Source organism: Opisthocomus hoazin, chromosome 14 (genome assembly GCF_030867145.1).
Source record: "Opisthocomus hoazin isolate bOpiHoa1 chromosome 14, bOpiHoa1.hap1, whole genome shotgun sequence".
Taxonomy (NCBI): domain Eukaryota; kingdom Metazoa; phylum Chordata; class Aves; order Opisthocomiformes; family Opisthocomidae; genus Opisthocomus; species Opisthocomus hoazin.
In genome coordinates, this window is record NC_134427.1 from 189,635 (window position 1) to 209,574 (window position 19,940).

A 19,940-nucleotide genomic window follows, 5' to 3' on the forward strand; every position below is an offset into this window, starting at 1 on the left:
TTGCGAGCCATATGCAGCCCAATTCACTGCAGCCCTTTGAGCGCTGCCATCCAGCCAGTTCTTCACCCAGGGCGCTGTGAGCCTGCTCATCTTACACTTGGACAGCTGGTCCAGAAGGACACTGTGAGGGATGGTATCAAATCTTATGAAGATTCAGAAAACTGAATCCACTGCCTTCCCTTCATCCATGAGATGGGTGACCTTATCATAGAAGGGTATCAGTTAAGACTTTCCCTTTGTGAACCCATGTTGACTGTGCCTGATGACTGCGTTGTCCTTTAAATGCCTTTCAATAGCACCCAGTTACTTGATTAATCTGGTTAATATCTGACCACTAAAACAGGATTGTCTTGTAACTGTATGTCAGGAAAGCAAAATTGGCCTGAAAAGGTGGATGGGTTGCAAGAAAGTTGTTTGTATTGTAGCTTATAGTGCAGCTGAGACAATAGAGTACTCAGTGTGTAAGCAGTAACAACGTGTATAATTGTGACAGTTTGGTTTGGTGTGTGTGGTTTGTTTGTGTGTTTGGGTTTTTTTGTTTTTGTTTGGTTTTTTTTTAAACAGCAAAGTCATCCTTTAGGGGTGATACTAGCTTGTATTCCTCATTATATTTGTATATTCACTAAGTTTTGTTTAACAGCATTCATTAAAGGAGACACTGCACAGCATGCATAAGAAAGGTGTTGCTTTTCTAGTTTACTGTTTGTAACTGATATGTTACATATCAAATGTTAAGATAACTATGTGCTCTGAGAGATGAGATCAAAAGCTTAAGCATCAATATCTATTTTGCCAACATCTGGTTATTTCATTTGACCCTACATATATCTGTATGTTAAGGAAACTTAATCACTTTTTGAAAAGTGGACTGGTTCACATCATCTATTTTACTGAGTAGATAACGATAACTTTAGCTGAGAGGTATTGAATCTGGTGTCTGTAGTGCTACAGTTATCCTCAGTGAAAAATCAGGATCTGAGCTTACCTCAAGCTGAGAAACCTTTCTTGTATTTCTGAAAATGTGCTGTGTGAGCAACTGGATTTTTTGTTGCAGTATCTGTATTTTTCACAAAGGAGCACTCAACATGTGAACTTGTTTGAATTGGTGAAATACAGGAAGCAGAGAGCAGTAAAATGATTATGTTCTAGGCAATATCCACGATCTCCTCGAGAACGCGAAGCTGCTGTATGAATGAACTGTTACACATGACTCCCTCAAACTGTAAGGTTACTAGTAGCTTGGATAATCGGGTCAGAGGATGCTAATATTACTGCTAATACCTGAAAGCTCTGAGTCCGTGGTTGGGAAGGTGGTGGGCTTTGAGAGCGTTCTTACGCAGCTTTATCACTAAACTGAGCTAGTAGTTGAATAAGTGATGTGTCTTAGTCCTCCAGCTAAGAGGACTTTGTCTTTGTTATGGGGGCTGGACTAACTTATTCTTTCCTAGAATACTGAGATGAGATGGTTTCCTTGCTGCTATAACATTAGTCCTTTGCTCCAAAAAGCACGCAAAGAGCCTCTGTTGCCTGACCTTGGTGTTCAAAAAAATCCAGAAGTGTTTACTGCCTGCTGACATAATCTTTTTTTCTTTTGGCTTAAGTCACTAAACTGTATCTCAGACTGATGATGTTCTGACCCAGCCACGACAAAGTGGGAAGCAGTAAGTTCTAGCAGTAAGCTCCTGAATACTTGGAATTTTTTTACCCTTCTTTTAACCACTTGCTTCTGCAAGTATTTTAGGCTATGTGAAATCTACATATGCCAAGGTCTTCTGCACTGATGGACACAATGTATACCTAGGGTGCTGTGGTGACAGCCAAACATGCAGAAGTGTGCTAAAGCTCAAAAACCCCCAAGTTGTGTTTTTTTTTCTTGCTCTGTGATTTGTTACTAACATCTGGAGGTTGACTGCAAGCTGAAATGCAACATATTATGCTCAGCTTGAGTACCCCCTTTGCATACCCAGCAGAGGGTAGAGATCTCTTTTGAATGAGGACAATGTCAGCATCTTCAGCTGTAAGAATGTGCCACTGTAGTGTCTGTCTGGAATCTCTCTATAAAAGATAGACCAAATAGAAGGACTAAGTAGCTTCCAAATCACTGAAAGATCAGAACAATCAAACAGATGAGATGTCCTGAAAAATACTTGCTTCAGCATCATACACAGGAAATATGACATTATCTTAGTTTGTTCTGACAAATGTTAATCAAGTAGAAATCCTACACAAGGCTGTCCTTCTCCTTTGCTTCTTTAGTTATGACAAATTTAATATGTAGGCGTTGTTGCTTGCTCTGTAATTGGTTCACATCTGCAAAGTCTCTTCTGCCACTGAGCACCGAATCTGGCTTAATCAGAGGAGGTGACCAGCCACTTCTCCCATGGCTAAGCTCGGTAAGGGTCTTTCATTCATACTGCAAAACAGGCTGGTTGGTGAGTGTCTCTTCTTTTCATATAGAACCCTCAAATGCTTATAAGGTATTTCAAATTTAAGATTCACTGCATCATAGCTTGCTTCTTGGTAAGCTGATTCCCTCAGTTTGGAGGAGGGGTGCATGTTATGTGACGCTTTCCTTTGTATCTTGGGTTTGTGTGCTGCATTACTTGGTCAAGTTTTTCCTTATGTTTTTGCAAATGACTGTGTGCAAATGCTTTGGTTTCAGAAAAGTTTGGTGTAAAGGACTTTCCAGCAAAATGCTTTTACAATATTCTAATGACAGCTTTGATTTGGCAGTGTTTGGAAGGATTTGAAAATAATTTGAATCTGAGGGAATTCAGTCTTGTAAACTAAGTGATTTCATTGGATCTGGGCAAGAGTAGTTAGCTGCTCTTGCTGCTCCTGCTGGTGTGGCGATGTGCATTTGGGGGTGAGGTATCTGCATGCAGGAACGTTGAAGGAACCCCAGGCTTTGATCAAAGTTGAATTAATACCTGCAAATCCTAAGCTGCTGTTCCTTAGCATACAGAAAAAATGGAAAATATAACAAAAAGCAACCCTGCACAGCAGGTCTGAATAAGAGCTAATCTGTCAAGTTGATGTATGAACACTCCTTGAAGAAGGTTGCTTTGCAGACTCTCTGCCTCTGGTTAGTCTAGTAAGTTTTACTGTTTGCTTTTAGAAGTTAAATTTGCATGTATGTTGATTTACGCAGGAGGTGTACTCAACATCTGGCTACTTCTCTTCCGACTGCTCAGTTGTGTTTCTCAGTTTTGACCTCCAGCTTCAGGATGACCACTAACAGTTCAGCTTATCTGTGTGTTTGGCTGCATAGAGATAGTCTGTAACATCTCTTTGTAGAGGAGGTTTAGAGGATCTAAATACTGAAGCTGCGAATGATGTAAGGAAATTGCTCCTGTCCACCAGATACAAGAAGTCGGTTTCTTCCATGAACATTATAAACGTTTAAGCTAATGCAGGGTAGCTCCCCAACAGCCTCTATGGTCTTGTAGAAATATTGAAAAAGTTAAGATGAGCGAGAACCCTCATCTGGTGCAACCCCATGCTCAGAGCAAGGCCACTTTCAAAGCTGGATCATTTTCTAAGTTAGATTCGATTGTTCAGGGTCTAGTTTTTCTTACAGTGGGACAATAATTCTTGACAAAGTTAACTTGGAAAATACTGGAATTTGCAAAGTATTGTGTAAGTGCCTGGAAGTTCTTGACCTCATCCACGGAGAAAGTAAAAGAACTAGTCAAGTATAGTGATTAAAAACTATCGAAAGCAAACCCTTTTTTAAGGAGTACTTAATATAAGCACAGTTACTTGTGAGTACAGCTGTCTTATCTGTTATGTTTGTTGGTACAGTTGATATGTGCGGGCTGTCTCGGGTGTTGTCCAGGAGTGTTCTAAAAACACTTTTCCACATGAAGCTAGTATAGCCCAGAAGATGATTTTAAGCTGTGGCAGTGTGTTACTGATGCATTTGATAGTTGCTTCTTGACAATGCTTGTAGCACTGTTTCAGAACATGCAACCCTGTAGCAAACTGGGAGTAGCTTAACTCTGTAGCAGTCACTGGAAGTCTAAGGCCTTATTTTGTTCCTCAAACTGTGAGATTCTCTCTCTGTAAAACTGTAGAGACAGCTATAGCCTTTAAATCAAGTCTACCAGGTATGAATTACGTTTGGGTAGCTGCAACTCTTTTTTTTTTAATAGACTTTGTGAGAATACCCTGAAAGATTAAAGAAGAAATAGTCTGGAGTGGAAGGGGTAATTAAGTTAAAAAAATTAATTAATAAAGTTAATTAAAAATCTGTTTTTTCTTCAGTTTAGTCAGGCCTTCTGCGAAAGGCTACGTGATGCAGAATGTTATCTATTTTTGCATCTGAAATGGTTTAAGTGATACCCTCTACTATTTATTGGTGGTTTTTGACTGCTTGGTCTCATAGTGTCTGCCTGAACTATACAATGTCCAACTATCATCTGCCCTTAATTCTGTGCATTGTAAGGGTGGTGTGTGATGGACTGGTGTTTAAAAGGAAGACTTGTTAATAGGTCTTACTTGACCACTGGGATTCTTGGGCATTTAGCAATGACTTTGTGCACGTGTCTAGGTCTCAAGTGATAACTGAAGTTTATCAGGCGTTCTTTTAAAATAGCCCAATTTCAAACAATATATTTCAAGAGGTGTATGAGCATGAACTCAAGAGTGTGCATTTAATTGCAGCCTTTAATGAACTAGATCAATGTGGTTGCGTGTTTGAGAGCTTTGGTGGTTTGCTGCCACTGTAAAGTTTTGCTCCCATCTGTGTGTTCCTGCCTTGCACTGCCGTAGATAGTCCGACTCCACAGTACATTGGTTCTGTTCTGCTAGCTCGGCAGAAAACTGGGTTAATGGCATGTGCACATGTGGCTTGATAAAGCGTGAATCTCACTGAGGGGTTGTGTATCAGAGCTACTGCAAAGGATAAAGCTGGAGTACCTGGGAGTGAGGAGTAAGAAGTGGTTCAGTAGCTGGGCCCATCTTGGCTTTTTGGGTACAATTGGACAATTTATCCTCTGTGTTCCTGTAAGCTAGGCCAGTACCAGCGCCCCTGTATAAATGTAGTGAATGAGACCAATGAAATAGTTCTGCTGGAAGAAATAACATATGAGTTATTCTCAGCCTGATTCACTCTTTAGTCCTGCTTGTGGCGTAGTCATGGAGTGCTAGTATGGACCCAAAGAAGGCACTGGGAGCGTGCAGCCGTTTGGGATGGTTTGCCATGGTGGTGGGACCACACCCTGTGCACGCTGGCACTGCTCTCTGCCGCTCCCTGAGCAGCTGTGCATCTGTTCGGAGCCTTTTGGGACATGGGGTTCTGTGTGTCCTGGTGTTGTAGCTATTCTCTATGTTAGGAAAGCTCAAGTGTTTGAACTAGATGGAGCTTAAAATAACAAAAGGTACTTCAGCAATCACAAGCTGGTCTTTTATAGACTATGTACTATTGCAACAGAGCTATTTAAAACCTAAAGCAGGTTGGTGGTAAGGGAAGCAAATGTGGGTGGGGAAACTGAATATTAAAAAGGATAGAACTGAGCCGTTTCGGGGAAATCCTGCATTTTAGGGAACCATGACCTAAATAGATATGAAAAGGCAGCCAGCCGAAATGAGACCCTGTACCGAAAGGAAGTTGCGGGATTTGTCTAGCGCACTGGAAATGATAAAACTGAAAATCACAGGATGATGAAACAGCTTTACCTCACACTTGACTGCGCCTGCAGTTAAATTTGGAGGGATGGCTCATAGTCTGAGCAGTCAGATCCCACAGTAAGGCTGTGTTCTAGCTCCTAGAAGTCTGGCTATTGTTCAGACATTCAGTGAGTGCTGTGACTGGCCAAGAACTTGATGTGCCACACCCAGGCAGTGCTTTGGGTGGCTGGAACAGGCAGCCCAGTGTTCAGCTGCCCCTCTCATTACCAGTGAGCTGAAATCCTAGGTGTCTCTTCGTTGAAGAACAGAGGAGCAGGTGAAACAGATAAGCATGCTTCTGACTTGTTCGTCAAAACATGAGGATCCTTTGGAAGGAAGAGCTTAGTCACAGCAGTGATTTTCATGCTGTCTTCCCTCTGGAAAGTTTCTTGAATGATTAGAGGAGTGTCTGAGCATGGGTTTTTTATTTGCCCTCAATTCCAAGTTACCTCTAAAGCAATTCTTAATTGCAGGTGAATTCAGAGACCTTTACAAAGAGAGTGAATATTTAGCCTATTAGCTCACGAACCTCAAGTATTTACTGTACATGTAATGCCCCTATACGTCTCACACTTGTCATGTTAGCATCCTGTCTTGATGCCCCTTCCAGCAAAATAGCTGCTTGTAATTTTGGCAGACATCCACTGGGTGCTAGGTTTGGAAAGCTTATTGGCTGTTTGAAAATGCGTCTTGGCTACCAGGCTTGTCTGCTTAACCCCTTGAACTGGGTCTTTGCAGCTGTTAAATGATACTGGGAAATCCCCTGCCTTCGGAATGAAGCTGGGGGGGGGAAGAACTAGACTAAGGCAAGTTTGGGGTGAGGGAAAAGCTGCTCTCTAAGAATCTTCTTGGAAAATCTAAAATGCTTCCAGTGGTGGTGGTGAGTGGTGGAACTGTTCTGCTGGTTAAGTCACTGAAGGAGCAGCCAGGTGTGATGTACAATTTAAGGGGGGGGACCAGACAGGGACAAAATACTTGTTTGTAGCCTGTAAATCGGATTGCCTCGGAGGGGCACACAGTAGCTGTGAGGAACATCATACCGCTGCTGGCATTTCAAACACGCCCACTGCCCTGCTGACCGCCTTTATGTTGAAGAGCTTTAGCTGGGGATGTGGTTAAGCTCAGACATGTGAAGTACAACAGCCAATCCTACTATTAGGGTGCAGAGGCTGTAATAGGTATATACTATTTCTCCAGAGAATAGCACCTTTTAACAGGCACGAAACAAAATAAGTAAATAAATAAAAAAAAAAACAAACCACAAAACACACACACAAAAAAACCTAAAGCTACCCTGAGCGTAGAAGTTGAATGATGGCAACTGCATGGAGCTAGATTTTGCTTTGTTTTACCTCCTGATCCAGATGCTGTGGAAAAGGGGTCAGGGTTTTTCCCTGTGTTTTTTTAATCTTCTGGGTTATGACTAGTAAAGGATGTTCCAAGTAGTTCAAACAACAGGTACAAAAATAGTTATTCTAAGGGCCTCTTCAAACTAGCTGTAAAGAAATAGCAAACAGCAATGTTAAGGACTTGGAACAGCTACAGGAAAGCAAAGAGAGGTGCATGAGGAATCTATTCATGAGAAAGGAAATGGCAGAAATAGAGGAATTGATCCATTGCACAAATTTGTAAGTTGTGTAATAAGTGGCATGTAAGTATCTGGACTTGACTGTAACTGAGGGGACCCACCCGTGGCTTCTTTTTACTGGCTTAGTACTCTCATCTTGCAAGTCCTTTTGTCAAACTGAAACTTGTTTGCCCTCTGGACAGGGTGGCAAGCTGCTAGCAGCTATGGTGTTGAAACATCACTGGTAGGATGTGACTACTTGCTATCTGCTTGATTGAAAAGGAAGGAATTATATTCAAGTAGCTTTAACTTTGAAACATGTCACTAATGATTTTGGAAAGCATGCTGTGTAGGGGGTAGGGGAATTCCCTGTCTTTTTCTGTTGTTATTGTTTTGCATGAATAACCTTGTAGTAATCTTCTTATAAAGTAGAACTTTTATTCCTGAAAAGGTTGCCTGCCCAAATCAGATCACTAATTAAATTGGGTAAATGATGCTTCCAGAGTTCTAAAATGCTGAATTTGCCAACCTATTAAGAAGCATTGGCATAGCCTCGGCTTTGTGTGGCTTTGTATTCTTGCATTATTAATGTGTGCTCTCTGGTACTAATCAAAAAAGACAGCTCTGGACCTTTGAAACACTGATCTGTTTGGTGGAGTACCATGGGATAAAGCCCAGGAGGTCTGCATGGAGGTATAGTGGAAGGTGTCCCTGCCGATCGTAGGGCAGTTGGAACTAGATGATCTGTAAGGTCCTTTCCAACCCAAACCATTCTGTGATTATGAGAAGACTGAAAAGTTGGGCAGGATTGGTGAGTGAAGGCCTCTAAAGTAGTGCAACTGCATATGTCAGCCCCTTAGCATAAGTAATAGGATTTTTTGGAGCCCTTTTGTGAGCTCTGTGAATACGGTTTGAAGGAGACCTCATTTTCTAGAGAGACTGTCCATGGGGGTAATAAATCTCATTCTCTGTCACTTGAGGGGAGAAAATAAAAAAAGCCCTAGCTTGTATAAGGATGCCTGAAGGAGACTTCCTGACTCGGCATGAGTAACCGATCTCTGGACTGATGGACGTGTCCTGCAAGGAGGATCCCCTCGGGCTCCACTTGGTTACCCTGTACCCAGGCCCCTCTGAACACTAGGTATTGATTGGTTGCAAAGGAGGACTTCAACATGAAGGTAATTGTAGTTTCTTACACTCGGTTTTGAGAAAAGCAACGGAATGCTTCTGTGTTGCTCTGTTCTGTAGGCAATGGCAGCAAGTGTCTTCAAGGAAACAGATTCCCCCCCCCCATGGGATCATTCATGTTTACTACTGGCTGTATGGAAGAATTTTATTTTCCTTGTCACTGGGAGATGAGCAGTCAAAATTAATCTCAAAATTTGAGTTTCTTGTGTTAACAGCCAAACAAATACATATTTGAGGCTCCAATATTACAGTATGGCAGGGTTTATATTAGGATAAATCACTTGGTTTCATTTTTGAAACTGACTGCTTTAGCATCATATTTCATGCCAGGTTTTTAGAGCTGCCTCAGTCAATCTCTTCCTCTTACCCTTTTCAAGGATAGGGATTGGCTCTTTCAACCAGTGGATACAATGCCTGCTATAAACCCTGTGAGAAAATTTGTATAGAAAATGCTGTTAGAGTGGATACAGAATCAGCTTATTTTGAACCTCTTTGTTAGATAAAGCAGAAATTCTCTGCTCTTGCAAGCTCCATGTAGGGCGGAGGTACTTCTAAAAACTTCCATGTTAGTCACCAAGTGCTAGAAGAGTGGGTAACCTGCAGCATAGCTTTTTAATAGCCGATGTGCTGTAACCAGCTCCCCTCCACCCCGTGTTAGTTAATCAGTGCTATAACAGTGAGTTTTTCTGGAAGTTACAGGTAGAGTGCTTTCTGCTCTGGCAGCACCCCCTCGGTGTCTCTGCTGAAGCAAGGTAAGTGTCAGATGCATGCTTGTGTCACAGGGCATGTCTGGCTTCCTGCAGCTCAGGCGCTCCCTCCTCCACCATTTCTCAGTTCGATTTCTGTGAGCAGACTCTTCAAAGCTATGAACTTTCTTAGTTTTGCCTGCTGTTGCTGTGTCTCGCTTCCTGTGGCAGCTTTTTCCTCTTGCTGCCCATGTAGGCCATCTTGCCTTGCTGGGCACTAAGAGCAACTGGTGGAGGGACACAGCTCAAATGCAGCTTTGTTAAGGTGTGGCTTCACAGTGGTTTCTGAATCTGAGCTGACTTGCTGCTGTGCTGCTTCATAGGGAAGGAGTAGGACCATGTAAGCACAGATCTAGTTAGATTTAGTCCGACTGCTTCCCTGACCAGGATTGCTGGTGCTCATGTGAGAGCAAGGCTGTGCAGGGAAGGTGTGCTGCAGCAGCTGCCTCTCCCCTGCCTGCAGACCAGCCTGCGCTGCTGCGAAGTAGGGCACAGCTGGACGACTTCCACGGATTCAGAGGGCACCAGAGTCAGCAGAGCTGTCTGTCTTTCTGGGACGTCCACTGATGGTGCCTTCTCCCAGCTTTTCTTCAGTTTATCATTCAGATAACTTGCTTGTGTATGATAATCATGCTGCAATTAAAGTGATTTGCTCTCTTATTTTTTAGTTCAAATGCTGATCTGAGTTTTTATTGATGGAGTTCTGCTCAGCCCTATCTGCCACTTGATTTTAAATGGAGGAAGTCTGTTGGGTTTTAAGAGAACTTGTTAATATGTGTGGTATACTTTTGGTAGAGCAGTATATTGCATATATATATATATATATATATATATGTATCCAGTGGTTATAGACTGTCCTTGAGGACCTGGATCACACTTCTGGTCTCTAGGTCAGTCAGCAGCAATACGCACTTTCCAGTGGAATCTGGAGGATGCTGCCAGTTCCTCATGTTTTTGGTCTAGAGCCAAGTGATGTGTATTTTGTAGCACACTGGATGTATGATCTCCTCCATCCTCCTGCAAGTGAGGTGATGGTAGGTTTAAAGGAACAGGGCAGAAAAAATATTAGCTTCAGTAACAAGTTAGTCTGGAAGCACAGAAAGAAGCTCCACTTCAGTTCTTGATGTCTCTGCCAGACTGAACTCAAGCAGTGGTTGAGCACATTAATTGAGATTGGAGCATACAGTCCCTGGTTCCTTTTGTCACTGGCTGCATGCAAGGAACCTTGTCCTCCCTCTGCAGGTGGCTTTTAAGTTAGTTTTATTACAGGTACAAACTGAAATGTCCCTCAGTAGATGACATTGAGCTGTGGAATTCAGCATAACATTGCAGCGGACGAAATTTTGCTGCAAGCTTTGTGTAAACCTGCCATTTCTTGATGAGTCCGACTGACACAGCTGGCATTTTTTGTGCTTTAATGACAGCCATGTGTGTCTTATTCATGTAAAGTAGTCTGAAGCTTGTAATACTGAGCTAGTTTTAAATGATGGCTGGGTGCATAAGGTAACTTAAGCCATAAGAAAGTCGGTAGGCTGCAAGATCCTTGGGCTTCAGAAATTTGATCCACAATCTATAGCTGACTGTCCTGTATTATCACAGAATCACAGAATAGTAGGGGTTGGAAGGGACCTCTGTGGGTCATCTAGTCCAACCCCCTTGCCGAAGCAGGGTCACCTACAGCAGGCTGCACAGGACCTTGTCCAGGTGGGTCTTGAATATCTCCAGAGAAGGAGACTCCACAACCTCCCTGGGCAGCCTGTTCCAGTGCTCCGTCACCCTCAGAGGGAAGAAGTTCTTCCTCATGTTCAGATGGAACTTCCTGTGCCTCAGTTTGTGCCCATTGCCCCTTGTCCTGTCACTGGGCACCACTGAAAAGAGCTTGGCCCCATCCTCCTGACACCCACCCTTCAGATATTTGTAGGCATTTATAAGGTCCCCTCGCAGCCTTCTCTTCTTCAGGCTGAACAAGCCCAGTTCCCTCAACCTCTCCTTGTAGGGTAGATGCTCCAGTCCCCTCACCATCCTCGTAGCCCTCCGCTGGACTCTCTCCAGTAGCTCTTCATCTTTCTTGAACTGGGGAGCCCAGAACTGGACACAGTACTCCAGATGAGGCCTCACCAGGGCAGTGTAGAGGGGAAGGAGAACCTCCCTCATCCTGCTGGCCACACTCTTCTTGATGCACCCCAGGATCCCATTGGCTTTCTTGGCAGCCAGGGCACACTGCTGCCTCATGGTTAACCTGTCATCCACCAGGACACCCAGGTCCCTCTCCGCAGAGCTGCTCTCCAGCAGGTCCACCCCAAGCCTGTACTGGTGCATGAGGTTGTTCCTCCCCAGGTGCAGGACCCTGCACTTGCCCTTGTTGAACCTCATCAGGTTCCTCTCTGCCCAGCTTTCCAGCCTGTCCAGGTCACGCTGTATGGCAGCACAGCAAGTTCTGTCAGCAGGTATAGTCAACTCTGTATCTGTCTGGCTTTGTCGGAAATGACATTAAAAATAGCCCTAACTGAATAACTGATAACTGCTTCTGCAAAATGAGTGAGATGCTGCACTGTCAAATATGTGAACAGAACAGGGGATGGGTGGGGAAAGTGCAATTTTTTTTCCTTCTGACGACAGTCATAGGGGGTGTCTTAGATCTGGTAAAATGTTTTCAGATAACGATCTTTGCTTGTGTCCATTTTTAGTCTTAGCATAAGATGACTAAAAGATGTATGTGCAAAGAAGCTTGATTTTTCTGTAATGTCAGTTCTTTGTCATCAGGCTCTGTACTAAGATCGTTGGAGATTCTTTAAGGGGTGATTTCCTGCCGCAGGCTGTAGTCGGGTACTGAAACAAAGCCAGGACACAAACAGTGCCTGTAAGGGTGGTCATGTAACATGTACTCTATAGTACATAAATTGTACTTCTGGCTTGCTAGTACTGAGTGCTTCAAAGGTGCACAAGCTTCCTCCTCCACTCTGTTGTGGTGACTTTATTCAAACTGTCATAGTGGGGTGGAATGGGATGCCTTCCTTGGCCTTCTTGGCCCTGCTGTGGCTCCAGTTGGATGAGGAGTGCCGGAGGAGAGAGCGGAGAGGGCTGGGAAGCTCCAGGGAGCTGTCCGGAGGGTTCACGCTCTTTCTGGGGGCTGCAGTGCAGCAGGGCTGAGGCTGGTGCCCAAGGTGTGCCTGCTGCTGTTCTGTTCCCTGATGAGCTTAGGGGTATGAAAAGGCTCTTTAAGACTGCTGGAAGGGGGCTTGGTTTAATGAAGTGTAATCCGTTTAGAAATTGCAAGCGCTTTCACATGACCCGATTCCAGCCTCACCCTTACACAGAGGACCCAGGGCTGTTTCGGCAGGGTGCTGGCATTCAGGAAGGAGCCAGATGTCTGTGAGTATTGCTGGTGCTGCAGGTGGGTGGGACATTACCTCTGATGCTCTTCAGAGACTGTGCAAAGCTCAGTGCCCTGGTACGCTCTGCGCGCTGGCGTGTGACTCCTGCCCTCACAGCAGGGCTCATGTTGTCTGGCCAGTGGGGTGAGAAGTGAAGTACGGCCCTGTTTGTCCTCCAGAAAAAACCTGTGCGTTTTAAGGGACAAGGCAACAATTCTCATTATACTTACTATAATCGCAGAATGGGTGGGTTTGGAAGGGACCTCTGGGGACCATGTAGTCCAACTCCCCTGCCAAAGCAGGGTCACCTAGAGCAGGCTGCACAGGACCGTGTCTAGGTGGGTTCTGAATTTCTCCAGAGGAGACTCCACAACCCCTCTGGGCAGCCTGTTCCAGTGTTCTGTCACCCTCAGAGTAAAGTTCTTCCTCAAGTTCATATGGAACTTATTACGCTTCAGTTCATAATCTTGCTGAAAGTCAAAACTGGGAAGGTTTTTTTGATTATTAGGGTGCCTTACGAGATCTTGAGTTCAGAGTGCATGCAAATCCAGCTGGATTTGATGTGCTTCTCTGGTTAGAGCAGTTGGAACTGATGCATGGTGTTATCTGGTAGCTTTATCTGCAGTAACTGCTGGGTGAATTGGCACCCTGTAGCATAGAGGGCCTATAAAGGAAGGCCTTGAATTTCTTTTTAACTGAGCTTCTGTTCTGTAATAGTCAAATGAGCAATGAAGTATGACACTTCCTTATGCCGTTTTCTCCAGAAGTAGTCCACTTGGTGGCTTGAACCTGGGAAGTATGAATATCTGAAGCTTGAAGCCTACAGACCAACAGGGGACAACAGCTTCGACGCATTCAGGAAATCCAGGGAGGAAAGAAGCTTTAGCTCAGGGTCAGGGTTTTGTAGAATTTGATCCTCTGTTGTGCTGACTGTATGTATTATTCTGACATGAATTTCCTAGTACTCTGTTCCTGTCTCAACTTATGACAAACAGAATTGTCTGTTCTAGCTCTTGCACGGCTCAATGCGCTGGGGCATTAGTACAAGTAATACATCCGTTACTTAGTGTGATGCTATCAGTCTTTCCTGTTTGTCCTGCTATATGCAGCTACAAATTTTCATCATAGGAAGCAGTTATAGCAGGTTATTAGTAGGGCTTACTCAGAGGCTAGAGGGTATATGGTCAGTGTTAAAATTTCTGAAAAAACATTGCAAATAGGTGCCTGGTACCACTGTCTATTTAAAGTCTGTCCCCTGTAGTCTGCTAAACACCGTGGGAGGAGGGTGGTAGTGTCCTGTAGCTTGTGCAAGCTTTTGTCTATCAAAAGGAGCTTTCTTTGGCTGCAGCTGTTATGGGAGCTGGAACCATGTCTCTTGCATGTAAGAGGTTTGGTCTGTGCAGAAGGTCTTGCCCTCACTGCACCATTGTCCTTGGCAAGAGGAAGCTCTTTAGTATGCTCTGGTAGTGGCAATCTTTAACTGTGCTTAGAGTGGCAGAACAATGGTAATTCCTGAAATAGAGAAGAGGAAGAGTTGCTAGGTTTCTGGTTCTTTCCTGTAGCTGTTATGAAATAAATCAGTTAAATATGGGCTTTCTTTCGTGGGTATTTTTTTAGCCTGGTGAGTGTAAATTCGCCTGTCAAAATGTGATAGTTGGATTTTCTTGCAATGTGCAAGATGGCCTCCTCTGGAAGCTTTTCATATAATGTTGCTAGCTGTTTGTATGTAAAATATTATATTCAATGATGATTGAATGACAAAAGAAGGCTATTTAGAGGCCACCTACTAGGGTAAAACTTCTGCTAGTTGAAGATCTAGCAGAACTGAAAGGGTTGCAGACACACGGATGCAGCAGTGAGTGCATTATAAATACTATGATGAAAAAATTAAATGAAAGCGAATTTGAGTATGAATTAGTGTGTTAAGATAGTGTTTTTGGTAAATCTGTTGACAATGAAATCTAACAGGTCCTCTGAAAACACCTCCTGAGTTTTGAAAGTTTATGACAAAAATTCACTAACAATAAATTTTGGAAAATGGGTAGTGTACTTGGGGATGAGTGCTGCTACTGTGGACCTTGTGATCTGATCGCTGGTGGCCTATGTGTTTTTCTCACTGTATTTACTCCTGTTCCTTACAGCTTAGCAGTGTGCACATTGCCTGTCTGCACGGACAGAGCTAGATTTGTATATGGTCAGCAGTAAAGTTGATTATCTTAGAGGAACGTTTTATTCTGTTTGCAGCCCAAAGGGTGAGCATGCTGATAGTTACGCCAGCCCTCAAACCTAGGAAAACATCATTAGATGGTTTAGAAATACAAAGTATAAAAGGTTAGTGCTAATGAATTTTGAGGCTTTTCTTAGAAGAAGCATTGATGGTAAACTAGATGAATGGTCATAAAAGTGCTTTGGCAGGGTAATTCTCAAGGGACAAGGCAAAAAATTCTAAATTATGATGGGACTGGATCATGCTGGCTTTCTAGTGTAGCACTTTGTTGTGTAATATCTTTGTTGGGCAGTACTTGGCTGTAAAGTAGTTTTAGTAAAAGTAAGACTTGAAATGAATGAGGAGGGTGAAGGTAAAAAGCAGTGCCTCGCACTTACTTGTCAGGTAGAGGTTATAGCAGCCTGTAGATCTCTTGCAGTTTGTCTGAGCTGCAGGCAGAGCACATTCAGGTCAGTGAAACTGGTTTGCTGATGGTGAGGTGGCCCCGGGGTATCTTTCAGGACTGAGCACCCTTGGTGTTTGGTTTTACAGCATTTTTACATGCTAGGAGAACAGATTTGTACTTCTGTCCCAGCATGCAGGCTGTTGAAATGAAACAAAACACTTGGTGAAGTTGCATCTGCTCTGAAGTATTGTCAGGCCTCTATCTGCTAGCTGGGAATGGAGAGTGGTGCCTCCCACCACCTGAAACAGTAGAAACCTCGCTTTGTTTTTCCAGTTCACCACAACTGGCTCAAAAAAACTGGTTTGGTAGCATATGGGAAAAATTCTTAGTATGTTGTTTCCACACCAGTGAGGCTTAACAAAGCTTAATCTTACAGCAAACTGACTTCTCAGCCAAGTATTGAATTACTACAAAACTAGTGGGTAAAATGTCACCGGTACAGCCCAGGATGTGCGGCCCCAGCTCAGTCTGCTGACAGTTAACAGCAGTACGCTACTGAAGGTGTTAAAACTTTGTCAGGTCAGGGAAGATAGCATTACCGGGGTGTGGTTCTCTAAAGCACGAGGCTGTTTCCTGTGGTATCTTAGCTCATGCGATCTTCTAAAACAGCATAGGCTGAAGTTGCAAGTGCAGACCCTATTCAAGACTTTGCTCCTAAATCTTAGGTTGCTACTCATCTTGAGCACAGAGGGCTTCTACAAGGGGAAAAAGTGTATCTCTTCCTATTGAATGTACTAACTGAAGCCCGATAACTGGTCAGATAGCTTAAGTGCATTTAAGTGAGTGACAAGGAAATTTGTTGGTTCCTGCATGGGAACCTTATTTTACTACGCTAACAAAGATGTGAGTCTTACAAAAAAGTATTCTGCATGAATTATGAGGCTACTTACTGAAGCATCTTTATTTTAAAATTTAAGGTCTGATTTGTTCTGGATAGCTTAAAAGCTCTTTGAGCAGAGGTTGCAAAGAGCTGCCACAAATGTTTTAGTTCTGTTCTCTGGTGCTTCCTCTGTTCTGTTACTTTGGCGTTCAATCACCTCTGCAGATGGTATCAGGTAAGAGTAGCTACTGTGTTTTACCCATAAACAGTGGAGCAAAAAGACTACTTTTCTTTCATGGTAGCTGGTACACTGGTCTTTAGGTGAATAGGAAAGACTTTAAAACAAACAGAAAGCAACCAGTTGCTTAATGGCTCTTTTAATGTAACCCCTCTTAACTGTGGCTTATGGACATCTTTGCTCTGACTGGTAGGTGTGCTGGGCAAGTCAAGCTTACAAGCCAGCACACTTTCTGGTAGAAGAGACTGCTTGCAAGTATAAGTACCAAAGCTGTTTCTGGGAGTGTGCAGCCCTGCTAGCAAGCAACTGGATTTCTGGTTTGCCAAAGCATGGTGAAATTAGCCATTTCTCAACATCTAGGATCTGAGGAGAACAATTTTGGGAAGGTATAGCAAGAGAACTTAAGGGCACTGCGTGCCATTGAAAGCTGCTGATTTTAAACAAAGCTTGATTGCTTACAAGTTTAGGTCATTTGCTCTTTCCTTGCTACGTCTGCGGGGTGGGTTTTCCTCGGTTTGGCTTCATTGTGTCAGAAGGTTCAGGGGGTTTCAAAACCAACTTATTCCTGGTCTGCTTGTTCCTGATATCTTTGCTCCAATAATGTCTAAATAGCATTCCTTATGCATACAACAATTAGAACTGCAACTCTTCTTGACTTTAGCTTTGCTGTGCTAAGCCTAACTTTAGCTAAAAATTTAAGTGTATTCGGTAAGAGGTTAAACTTAAAACAAGAAAATCTTTAGGTTCATCACAAGGGGATATCAAGTACAAAATAGTGGTGTGCCTAGGCTCAAGTAGTAGGCTTGTTGGGAAACTTCAAAATGTATTTGGATGTAGTGGTCTCTTTCTGCACTTGTCTTGGACTTAACTAGCAGAATGCTTCTTGGTTATGGGGAAAAAAACTATGGCTGTAGCTCTCTTGCAGTCTGCTGCCCCTTTCTTAGTAAACAACACGTGAAATCTGTCCGTACACTCGGTAGGAAATACAGGGATCAGAACTGGCTGTGATCATACTGGTATGGGGTGGTTCCTTGAATATTTCTCTGCTTATTCTGGCTTGCTTGGTCTGTAGTGTCACATGGTTAGCTTATAGTCTAAGCGTGAGTTTGAATTACTCTTACTAAAACAGCATAATTCCCCCCACCCACCCCTGGAAGGCTGGTGGAGTGTGCTAAGAGGATTGATTGCACCAAGGAGCGAATAAATTAGGGTTTCTTGATGTGGGGTAAATGGCTGTTGGCAAGAAAGAATGAATGCAAGTCCTGTATGCTGGGATTTGGTGCACTGTCAATATCTCATGTGTACAACTTCAAGTTTTGAACCTTTGCTTTGATGGAAAAGCATTAAAGCAGTTTGATCTAAAAATTATCTGCAGCTAGTGTTCATAAATTGTGAAATATCTTTACCTCTTTCAGTTGATAGGTATGCGAATAGAAATGAATTCTCGGACAGCTTGGTGTACTTGCAGGCCTTACTTTGCGTGGTCAAAAGTTAAGGCATCTGTGTTCAGGCAGGAGTATTCCTATCTACCTCTAAGAATCTACACAATGTTTTCCAGTAATGATGAGGAGTTGTGAATGGAATTGGTTATGTTTTACACTAATCTTTGAGGTGAAATGCCTGTGCTGTTTAACTTGCTTCATGAGAACTGTTGGTGAAAGATGTACAGATGTCTTCCTGCTTCTGTGAGCTGAAACTGCAAACTTCCTTGCTGCAATCCCTTGTCACTTTCACCAGCATGTTTTCACATGTGAAATGAGACTTTCCTGTCAAGACAGTGTGTCATATAATGTTTCTTCTGGAAGACCATTCATGATCTTACGTCTAAGGCTAATATTGTCAGGAAATGTAGAATGTTCCACCCTAGAAAGTCAAATTCATAAGCTGTAAATGGCTCTGACATGTGTCAGTGTATAGATGGAAATATTAATAGGAACAGAGAGGATAAACACTGCAAAACAAGAAAGCTATATTCTACAGACAAACTGGAAATGCTGTGCTGGCAGGGCAGATGAGTTTGTAACTGCTGGCAGTGGAACTCCTGGAGGCTTGGGAGCTGGTCTCTGGCTGTAGGCAGATGTTGGTTTTTGTAACTGGGTAGTGTCACTTGGAGTGTGTGTTGTAATGATTCATTTTCTGTCTTCCAGATCAGTGTGCGTGTTACTACCATGGATGCTGAGCTGGAGTTTGCCATCCAGCCCAACACTACAGGGAAGCAACTCTTTGATCAGGTAAGTGATAGAGCTGCAGAAGATCTAAAGGTGATACAGATGTTATGATTCTATTAAGGCAACAGCAAACACTTTCTGAAAGACTTCAAAGCTTAAGTGACAGTGTGTATAATAACTTCAAGAGAACTCAGTGTAGTGAGGAATTACATTTTTTTTTCAAAAATTGCTCATTTTTTTTATCTCCAAGAATGTGTTAGGAGCTATTCTTACCTCTAATGAACTGAACTGATGCTATAGCTCATAATAATTGGAAAGCAGTGGCTATCTGCAGTCATAATTAATAGGATAAGAAAAATCGTGTGAGGGAGCTAGTAAGCCATCTTTGGTTGACTTGCAAGAGATGTGTGGTTGATTTCAAAGAGTAGTTGGTCTCTGAAACAGGAGAGGCTTAGCTGGGTTTCAGATATTGCTGCAACCATTAAGGGCAGGTGAAGTGATATTCTATACTCCCATAAGGCCCTGAGGGAGATCTTAAGAGAAGTTACGTACTGTAGTGTATTGGGCTGTCTTCGTCTGGGTGCTTCAGCCTTCCTCTGCATTCACTGGCTAGGCAAATTTCCTCCTACTTTGGCCCAAACAAAAGCAGGGAGGCGTGTGCAGCCCAGCGTTGGAGCAGCTGAAGACAGATGTTATAAATTTCAGTGGCTGAAGCTCTGACAGGCGCCACAGTGTTTCCGTGCTGTAATCCTGAAGGCCATGGGTTTGCTGCTTGGAGGAAAATCTGAACAGTAAGTTCATAGCTTAAAGAAAAGTAAAATGAATCTTGAATTGATGACAAGATGAAGGAACTGCCAAACCAGATGTCAGATATGGGTGTGGTTCAGTAGTGCTAAGCATTCTGGGGCCAGCTCTAGATAGTGCCTGTCTTAATGGAGAGAGAAATTTAAGGGCTGACCCACCCATAGAAGTCAGCTATTTCATTTGGAGCCAGCAAACCTAAGTTAATTTTTTTTTTTTTTAGATGTTTAACCACAAACTACTACTTTCTCTCGTACTCAGCTGGATGATTCAACACTAGATGTTATATTGCTCTTTGCAGTCCAGCCCTGAAGTGGAGGGAACAGAACAAGATCCTAGGCTTTACTAAAAGAGCATCCTTTCATAATTGGAAAAAATAGAAAGGCTTTCAGGAAAGTTCTGCGTTGCAGTGTAGTTCTCAGCTGTCTGTTACTACCTAGTAGCTCCTACATATCTTAGCCCTGTGTGGTCTTGGATCTGACAGTTTTTGATTGATAGAAGTGAGAGGTGGATGCTGACCAGAATCCACGTGTGCAACATGGAACTCCTCCACGGTTAGTTCATGGGAGCATATGTTAATGAAGTTGAGGTGACATACCTCCAGATTCTTTGAAAGGTGAACTGTTTTTTTGAATGGGGTGTCCATATGTTCATGTGGATGCTTCACGTAATTATTTTTCAGTATCTGGTTTCTGA

The 19,940-nt window shown here is 43.1% G+C and overlaps 1 protein-coding gene across 1 annotated transcript in view; it reads left to right on the plus strand.

Moving 5' to 3' along the window:
* The window catches only part of MSN (moesin), a 45,306-nt gene that overhangs the window by 8,973 nt on the left and 16,393 nt on the right, over positions 1–19,940 (plus strand). Inside the window, exon 2 of the mRNA XM_075435416.1 lies at positions 18,423–18,506. Within this exon, the coding sequence (XP_075291531.1) occupies positions 18,423–18,506 (84 nt within the window). The remainder of the gene's footprint in view (positions 1–18,422; positions 18,507–19,940) is intronic.